This window comes from Neopelma chrysocephalum, unplaced genomic scaffold (assembly GCF_003984885.1).
Source record: "Neopelma chrysocephalum unplaced genomic scaffold, ASM398488v2 Primary Assembly neopelma1_88, whole genome shotgun sequence".
NCBI classification, from domain to species: Eukaryota; Metazoa; Chordata; class Aves; order Passeriformes; family Pipridae; genus Neopelma; species Neopelma chrysocephalum.
In genome coordinates this window covers 687,987-697,529 of record NW_020897750.1, presented here as the reverse complement: position 1 = coordinate 697,529, position 9,543 = coordinate 687,987, and the positions used below count along the sequence as shown (strand labels likewise).

The 9,543-nt window shown below is 39.0% G+C and overlaps 1 protein-coding gene across 1 annotated transcript in view; it reads right to left on the bottom strand.

The window, feature by feature from the left end:
• Window positions 1-407: 407 nt before the first annotated feature.
• The window catches only part of CDS1 (CDP-diacylglycerol synthase 1), a 32,509-nt gene continuing 23,373 nt past the window's right edge, over window positions 408-9,543 (bottom strand). Inside the window, exons 8-13 of the mRNA XM_027692752.1 lie at window positions 9,290-9,377; window positions 8,150-8,218; window positions 7,121-7,273; window positions 6,411-6,530; window positions 4,348-4,451; window positions 408-3,199 (exon numbers count right to left, since the gene is read on the bottom strand). Of these exons, the coding sequence (XP_027548553.1) occupies window positions 3,070-3,199; window positions 4,348-4,451; window positions 6,411-6,530; window positions 7,121-7,273; window positions 8,150-8,218; window positions 9,290-9,377 (664 nt within the window). The 3' untranslated portion in view covers window positions 408-3,069. The remainder of the gene's footprint in view (window positions 3,200-4,347; window positions 4,452-6,410; window positions 6,531-7,120; window positions 7,274-8,149; window positions 8,219-9,289; window positions 9,378-9,543) is intronic.

Sequence of the window (9,543 nt, the reverse complement as noted above, 5' to 3'; positions counted from 1 at the left end):
GAAATGAAATGCATTTCTTACCTGGCTTGTTTGAGGCTGCAGGAGATGAAGGGCCTCAGATCCAAGACTTAAAAGGAAGGAACAGGAAAGCAGGGGAGAGGTAGCTGCCAGCTGCCGCCCCATCATCACCACACATGGTCAATACTGACAGGCCTGTGTCAGTATTGTTGAAATGAGCACCTTTTGGAAAAGATGGAAAAGCTTGCATATCTTTGGACATGAGACACATTGTGTAAGTTGAGCAACAAACAAGGATGGCCTGAAGCCTTGAGGGGCAAAAGGTAGGAAATGAATAGCAGGCTTTTCTATGAGGAACACAAATTTAAAGAATAACATAAAGAAATATAAATTCTTGTTAAGAAATCTCCACCCACTGTGCATGCTATAGGAAATACAAGATTGGAGGATTTCTGTCCCAATTTTATTTATTTATTATTTTTTTTACAATGCCTGCTTCAATGAAAGATTGAAACAGTCAAACTAAAACAGACATTATATGCTCATACCATTTACAATATTTACATAATATACAGTTTTCTTTTTTGCTCAGTGGGTAATTATAACAACTTGGGACAAAAGTGTAAGTGAAAAGAAGCACTGGTGTAAAAAGTTAAACTTTCCTGTTTCTGATGTTGCAATGCTTGAACTAACAGAAGCAGCAAGTGGGGTAAATGCTCTGTGTAGTAACCAAGTGTAGTTGTCACTTCATAGTGACAGGTCCTGCTCAGCTTTATTTACACCACGCCTAAGCCAGCAGGAAGCTGTTACTCTATCTAGAAAATTGATGAGTGACTTCACAATTAACCCCTTCTTCATTTTAACATTGAAAAGCAGAACTGCAGTGTTGAATTTTCTATTGTGCACATAGATAGCAATTAATTTCAAATGCTCTGTTGTATTAAATACTAAAATATATTTTAACTTTCTTATTATACATGCTATAAAATTACACTAAAAATTTCAAGTTTCTGAAGTAACAATTACCCTTCTATATATATATATATATTCTCTATATAATTTTTAAATATTTAGATTTTTTTTAATACCCAGGATAAAGATATGCTAGCTCCAGTATGGCTGCGTTTTATCATAATGTCTACCAAAGTCCCATACATAACCAAAGCCTCATCTAAAAGCTAGTTTGGCAGGTATTCTACTTTGGTCACCACCTCATTTTCCCTTCCCTTCTTTTTAAAGCACATTTCCAAAGGTAGCTGTGCTACCTTTTAACTTCAGGTTATGCCCTATCCTGAGTAAGAGCTGAATTTCAGTTCCCTCCAATTAAAAAGCCAAGTCACACAGTCACTGATGGAGAAGCAGCAGGTGGCATTTTTCACCTCTTGGAGTGTTCTTTCAATACAGTACTGCAATCTCCAGGTCAGACATAATTTAATTCTGTCAAATACCTGACATCAACAGGAATTGCTTTAGGCCTGGATTTTGTTCAATGTACATGGGTGCTTTTCCATACACAAGCTGTACACACGGTACCATGGCCCAAGTGCAAAACAGAGTGCACGGTGGTCTCAGCTACATGGTGTTCAACAAAAAGCAGTTTGAATTTTATAGATATGGCTTATGACCCACCCAAGTGATTTTTTCCATGGTTGCATCCTCAAGTAGCACCAACCTTTTAAAATTTTAATCTTTAATATATATACATACATCTTTTAATAATTTACATATACACACACACACACATAGATGTGGCCTCGGTACGTTCACCGCAGGAGAAACTTATTTACAGTGAGTTGGAAAAATGAAATCGTATCAAGTTACAGTATATGAAAACAAAATTGGCATTTGTGCTTTTTCTTTGTACAGGAGTAATTTTTGTCATTTCAAAAAAGGTTCATATTTTTATTTGCATCAAGACATGTCACATGATGAAAAAAGTTATAAAACAACTAGGTTTGAGAATTATAGAGCATTAATGCTCCTCATATACCCCCTAAGTCAACAGAATAGCTGCTTTCTATAAAAATTCTCCATTCAAACCCCTCTGTGGTTACCCGAGCTTGCTTGAGGATCTTCTTAAAAAATAATAACAGCAGAAGAACCATGCATCCTGTCTTGCACTGTGCACATTCAGGAGCTAACAGTTTCTGCCTTCACTGAGAAACACACTTATACATACCACTTAAACTTCACTTTTTACTCAGGACCTCAAAGTGCTTTTAAAAAGAAGGAAATACCCCGATTCTACACAGCAGTTAAGAGGCACAAGGAATAAGGCTTGAATTACTGTCTTCAGACACTGACCAGGCCATGGAAACCAAGGACTTAAACTACAGATTCTCCCTTATCCATTTACTGGTAGGAGAATTCCATTTTCTCAGGTAATCTCTACTCCTGGACGTACACACTTGTTTATAATGTGTAACACTAACCAAAAAAAATAGTAGCTCCACAGCCCAAACTGCCCAGCTATATTTCAATGAATGTACTTTTCTCTTGGAAGCATGAAATGGTTTCATAAGAAAGCTGCTAAATTAAAAACAGAGGTAGGCTTAACCTTCATAATGGTTTAGAAGAAACAAGTAGTCCAATACAGCAGGCTGTAAGTACTACTTTGACCAGGCTAACAAGTGTTTTCTGGCCGATAGGAATTTCAGCACCAGCCTACATAGAAGTTACTGCCTGCCTCGCGTTCACACTTCAGGAACCACTGGAGACCAAAAAGGTGTTCCTAAGATATACAGTTTTAAATAACTCATTAAAAACTTACAGTGAATTTCATTTTTTTTTTTCTTAAATACAAAGACTGTCAGGCTGGGTGCTGGAGGAAGGCTGCTCCCATCCACCTCAGCAACTAAAATACGCAGCATGTGTACTGTTACTTTGTAACAGTTACTTTGTTACTTTGTAAGCATTTGAATAATTTTAGGAGTAAGAGATCTTTAGTGTCCTAGTAAGAAGTCATAGTATTCACATTCATTTCAGGAAACATTCACCTTTTCCAGACCACAAACTACTCTTCCTATAGCTATTATTCATGTGCACATTTGCAATGCTTTTCCACAGGCTTCTTGTAAATGAAGTTTTCTTCTAGTCCTCTGTTTTAACAAACTACCCTCTCAGAGATGGCTGAAGAATCCCTTTTTCAACGAGGTGAGATTTCAGGGTTTTATACACACTTAATTGTTGTTCAGGCTGAAGTATCAACAGCTGTTTCAGTAATTTGCTGGGATTTGGACCCCTGTCAATGAAAAAAAAGAAATTTTTTTTTTTTTTTTTGTGACCACAACTCTAAAGAATCTTTTTAGATAGCTTTTCATTTTTCTCTTGCTGCACAAACAACGCCTTCCCTTTTTAGAGGACACAGAGTTATGGATTTCTCCCAGTCTACCCCCTCAGGATGCACGGGCCAGCATTACTGGGAGAGCATACTCTTAGCTCAATGTGAACAGAAACTAAAAGCATTTCTATTTGCTGTCAAATGGGGATACTGAGAAGACTTATGACAAGACTCACTGATTCATCCTTAATCACTGTAACCAGAGTTTTTCATCAAGAGATCTTTTTTTGGTTAGTATCTGTTGCCAGCCAGATAAGCTGTGTACTACTGAACTAAATGGGAAGTTGGCCAAGTCAGTAAAGAAAACTGCGAATTAAACCAAGCTTTTCTAAATATCAGCCTCATTTTTAGCTAGCCACCTAGTTACAGTCTACTAAGAAGAACCAAATATAAGGCAAAGAATCTGTTGCTGATATGCATTTACATGTTATCATATGCACTTAGAAAACTAAGGGCTTGTGTTGGTTTGGCTCCTTTACCCACCTCTGCCCTAGAAACTAAAATGACTACTGTAAGAGAATTGTGATTCCCATGATTTCTTCTTGAAAACTGGTGCAGTTCAGGAAAGATGAGCAGGATTTTTAAGAAGTTGTCTCCTTTCTTCAACCATTTTAAACATCCCAAGCCAAGCAGCTGAGAAATACTGAAACTTACAGGAAGAACTGCAGTCTTGCAACCTACAGGCTATTAAGGAACCACACAGGAAAAGCAGATGCTGCACAACTCTCCTGCCTGAAACCCCATCCTCTACCCTCCTGTAATCAGTAAATTCTAATAAAACTGCTAGTAGGCTGCTACACAAAACTTTCTGGTATTTTGGATACACGGGTTACCTTTCAGAGCAGTCACGGAAACATCAGGGCATAGCTTGAACCTGACACAAATCCTAGGCAGTGACGTATGTTTTCTTAATAGTTCTGTATTTGAAATCATCACATAAATCATATTTAGAAACCTGCCGTCTCTGCTATGCTAAAATAACTCCTATAAATTCATTATAGGAATATGCTGTACATGCTTAAGGAGTTAACATTGTAAAAAGCCCATACCTTATGAAACTGGTGATATAGACATGAACGAAAGTGGCCATCAAGTACTGACAATCAAAGCGATCCATTATCCCACCATGCCCAGGGATTGTGTCTGCAAAATCCTTTTGGGTGTGAAGGATGGAAGGGGGAAAAAAAAAAAAAAAAGATAGTCAGTGGTTCCGACGAAACATGCTAACGATGTATCACTTGGAAGCAGCACATTAGGGCTGCAAGTAAGCTATGTTTTTTCACTGCACTGAGCCAAAAGTTAGCAAGAGGTTCCTTTGCTAAAGGAGTTTTTAACCACAAAGGTGAGTCAGGGGGTGAGAAGAAAAAGAAGAGATGAAGCAACTTGTCCACAGTATCACACAAGAGGACAGCAGTAGGTCAGGTGCAGGTGTGGCAGTACTGAGAACACTTGCGTGCCTGTACATACTTCATTTTGTGGTGAGCCTCTTAAGCTAATGGCTGTCGTTTCTTGCCTCTTCAGAATCTAATTCTCCTCTTTAATACCTTTATTGCTTTATCCTCTACTGGTAGGTATTGCTGAAGCACTTGTTACCAGGTAACGTATATTTGCTGCAAGAGAAGCAGTAACTTGAGGACTCTCCAGTCCTGCCCAGTCACCTGCCCTTTTTCTCACTGGGTTCTTGTAACCATAGTTAAAAACCATAATGTGTGCATGCAATATAAACATATTTAACAGAATCAAAAAACCCTGTTGTGAAAAAATCATTGCTACCTAAAAAAATACATTCCTGGTGCAAACAAAGCTCGATACGCTATTTTTGTGTTACCTGATCCTGTCTGTAGAACAGCTTTATCAATCAAAATACCCTCATACACCCTTTTAGTCATCCACGCTCACTTGTGTACTCTTGGGGTGAAAACCCTTAGTCATGTGGGGCAACTGCCAGCAAGTTAAACTCATCCTGTGCCTGTGCCACACCAGCCCTCCACTGCTGGGCAAGCATGGAGTGTCTAACCTCACCTACACACTGCCTTCAGTAGCAATTCCACAATAACTCTGACTTCCCGACAGTCCTTTGGTCATCACCTTGGGCCCAGAGGTTTTAAAAGAATCTACTTTTTAACATACTACTTTTGAGAATATGTGCTGCTTTTCAGAAGCATTAATTTTCCCCCAAAATCCGTTTTTCACACACACAGTCTTTTGCTCCCTGGACGCACAGGTACAGCAGTGCATGAGGCTGTGGCTCACAAAGTGCCAGGCAAGCTGCTTGGACTGGCATAAGAAAGAGGGGTAAGTACAAGCACATGTACAGGAGCTCAGCACAAACAGAAGGGTTTATACACTTCTGTGCAAAGCACATGCCAGTTTGGCGGACATACAGAACAAGAACAACGAGAAGCAACAGGATAAGAATTACAGCAGTCCTACCAAGACATAAAGAAGGCCGGGAGAAAATTTGGGGCTGCCCTCTTCCCATACTCCTGCTGCCACTTAATACCAGCCAGGGACAACACTGCCACAAGCAACACCGCACACCTTGCAATAAACAGAGGTTAGCACGTCACATAATTTGCCAATACACACACTAGTTGCAAGGCAGCACTGTATTGGCAAAGGCAGCCAAATATCTCATGCTTTGGTGAACCTGACACACCAGCGTCTGCATAACACACAAATACCACTGGTAAAACATAGCCAGCCACAATCTGAAGGGTAAACCACTGTCAGCACTTCTTAGGCATCTACAGGTTGCCTTTCATGTCAAGTATAATATCTCACATCTTGCTTGTCTAAACCACTTCTGCAATGTGACTCGGAAGAGTAATTATCAACCAAACTATGAAACCACATTATTCTTAGATTTCCAGCATTAAAGTCACATGCTGATCAAGTTTGAAGAATAACACACACACACACATATATATCTCTCTGATAAAACTAAGTCCTGTTTCTGATGCTAAAAAACAACTCAAACATAATTACAACTTAGTAGAAACACTAAGTACTACAACGAATTATTTAAAAAAAACCCAAACACTACTCTACCAATTTATCTAATTCAAAGAGAAAATCAAAACAAAACCATCTTACAGGATTCATTACACACCTTGATTTTGAAAGCTCTTTTAAATCCACTGGCAAAGAATCCTCCAAATGGCCCAATTAATGAGGCAAATATTGACAGTGCAAAGCTGTGCATCTGAAATGGGTACATATTCACCGTTTCCTGCAAGAAAAATAATTAACAATGTATTTCAGTATGTTTGATTGTAGGCATTTCAATCTTACACATTTTAAAGGGTCGGTGAGTACATTACATGGAACTATTGCTGGTAGTTCTTCTAAGTTCTAAGCATGGAAGTAATGGCACTAACACACACGATGCTATGGTGATGAAAAGAGTAAGAGTCTGTTCCTAATGGCAGTTACACACTAGTTGAAAATAGAATGAAGTTCTATCAGCTTATTTAAGCTTGCCACTAATTTGGGCCTTAACAAGCCTAAGCCCACTTTCCACAAAAATTCAAAGGTTGCTCTTCAAAAATAAGGTTTGTCTGCAAAATTCTTGAGTGTCATCCACTTCCAGCACAAAGAGAACACAGGCAGGTTCCCTTGGGTGACTCCAGCAGTGCATTTCAATTGCTCTTGGGTGACCACCTCCCCTGTATGAGCAATGGAGAGGGTCATGGTATCAACTCAGTTCTTATCCTTCAAGTCTTACCTGCATTCAGATACCCTTCTAAAATGGTTTAGAAACCCATTTAAGCTGGGAAGTATGATTTCAATTTTAGCCAAAGCCTTTTTTTTTTTCCTTACCCATCCCAACACAGCCTGAAGCAATGGTGGCACAGAGTACTTCTTCATTTGAAACAGCTCTGAAGGTTCACACTCTGTCACAAATCTGTTAGTTTCGCTGTTATATTCCACGGGGCAGACAAAGTACTGATGTTGAGCCAAAAAATAGGAAAACTGAAAAGCAAAACAAAGTCACCTGAATTAGGTGTTTGTTGTTACACTCAAAAATCATATTTTAATGAATGGCTTTGTCACCACAAGCTCAGAGTAATTAAAAACCTTCCTAAGAAGAAGAAGTAAAATAAGTCTGTTTAAACTGGAGAATGCCTCAACAAGGCAGATGTTCAATGCGCTTAGTGATGATTTCCCAAATTGTTTTCCTTTTCATATCTCTCAGATTCATATCTACTGATGTTTCTGCATTATAAAATCCCAAAATGTTAGCTACTCATTTTTTTGCAGTTCACTTCTCCATTAAAACTTGAACTATCTCTTCTACCAAGTTTGGCTGTTATTGCTGACTTTGGTGATATCACAACAGTTACTCATGCCGTTATTATCTTCTATGCATATCTTCAGTGTAAGCTGCTTTCCAGGAGAAATGCCTTTATAAAGTATGTAATACAAAAGTACTACTTTGCAAAGCATAAATAATACTATGAATAAACTTCAATTTCAAAATAGGGATGCAACTCACAGATAAAACTATTCCAGATATTCCAATAATGGCAGAAAATGGTCAATATAACCTGTTTAGGAGAGGTGCAAGCCTTGCCTACCCTTTCCAGCTAGTTATGAACTGGCAGAATTCTCTAGCCAAAAAAACCCTAACTCTTAGGCTTTCAGCAGCTTGAGATGACTGAATTTACCAGTAATTTTACTTCAAGTAAAAATACGAAGACTGAATCTATACAGAAATGTTCAAGGCCAGGTTGGATGGAAGTGGAAGGTGCTCCTGCCCATGGCAGGAGGGTTGGAACAGGATGATCATTAAGGTCCCTTCCAACCACAACCATTTTATGGTTCTATGAATGTCCTGTGGTTACTTACAATAAATCCAAATACAACAGTGGAAAAGAAGCCTCCAATGAACCCTTCCCAGGTCTTCTTGGGAGACAGCTAGGCACAAAAGAGATAGAATTAGTCCATCAGTTGCATCACTGAACCCTTTTTTACTCTGTTTCTTGACCTTGTTTGTGACAATTATGCTCCTACTTGGTTTTTCAAAGGTATGTGGGAATTAACTGAATGTCAGCAGCTGCAGCTGCTGACTGTGATAAATAGAGGAGTATGGCTAGGACCTGTCCCAGGCAAGGAGGGAAAAGAGCCACAGTTTGGTGCCACTGGGCAGCTTGTGGGAAGGGAGAGCTCCCATCCCATGTGTTGCTGCCTCTGGAGGCTGCTGCCGGCCTCTGGCTGCGCCTGACCCAGACTAAGCAGCTGAGCTCCTTTCAAGCAGAAGACTGGGAAAGCTGCAGGAGCACATCTTGGCTCTGTGGAGACCTCTGCAAGCAAGTGCCCATTCAGATAGTGTTAGAAGCTGGACACAACTACTGCTGGGGACACTCCTCAGGACACACCAGCTTCCTGCATACAGCCTGGCTAATTAATACAGAAAATAACTAGAGACCAGTGTAGCAAACTATTTTCTTCACCAAATGCTATCACATTTTCAATTTAGGAGCAGTTTAATATCAGAACCAACTAAACACCCAAAACTTAAAATACCCAAAACGTAACATGGCAACATCATCAAAATAATAATTCATAGCTTTCTGTGGGGTCTTGCATATTCTACTAGAATAGGAAGATTAATGCTTGAGCCCTTCACAGTGCTACATCAATGAGACCAAATGAGGAACAGATATATGTGCCCTAGTGGCTTATTTCAAATTAGAATTTCTGTGCAGTAAGCATGCAGTGAAACCTGCACACAAAATCCAAAAAGAATGTGATTATAAATGGTGATGCAATAGACTAGAACTGTACTACCTGTAATGCCAATATTACATTCACATTAATCCCAGCTTCCATTTACAAATTTTCAGGAAGAGGGTAGTCAATTTGGGCTTTTTTAGTAAAGGTGTGCATCATGCAGCTCAGTATGAAGTATTAATATGTTTTTGAACAAGTAACAAAATTGCTATAAATTGTAAAAACTTGTTAGTGAGGAAGCATCTAAGTACCTACCTTAATTAATGGAGTTCTGCCAAAGAAGAACCCAAAAATGTAAGCAGTAATATCATTGCAGATAACACTTGAAATAGGAACCAGAAACCTAGAGAAAGACATTAGAAGTTTCATGCAGAGAAAGAAAAGCTGCCTGAACCTAAACACAGAACAGAAATTCAAACAACAGCATTTCCTTCTGTGGAATTTTTTTGTAGTATTTAGAAAGAATTATGTTTCATAATGTGTTCACCTCGTTCCCCCATGAGCAGCAT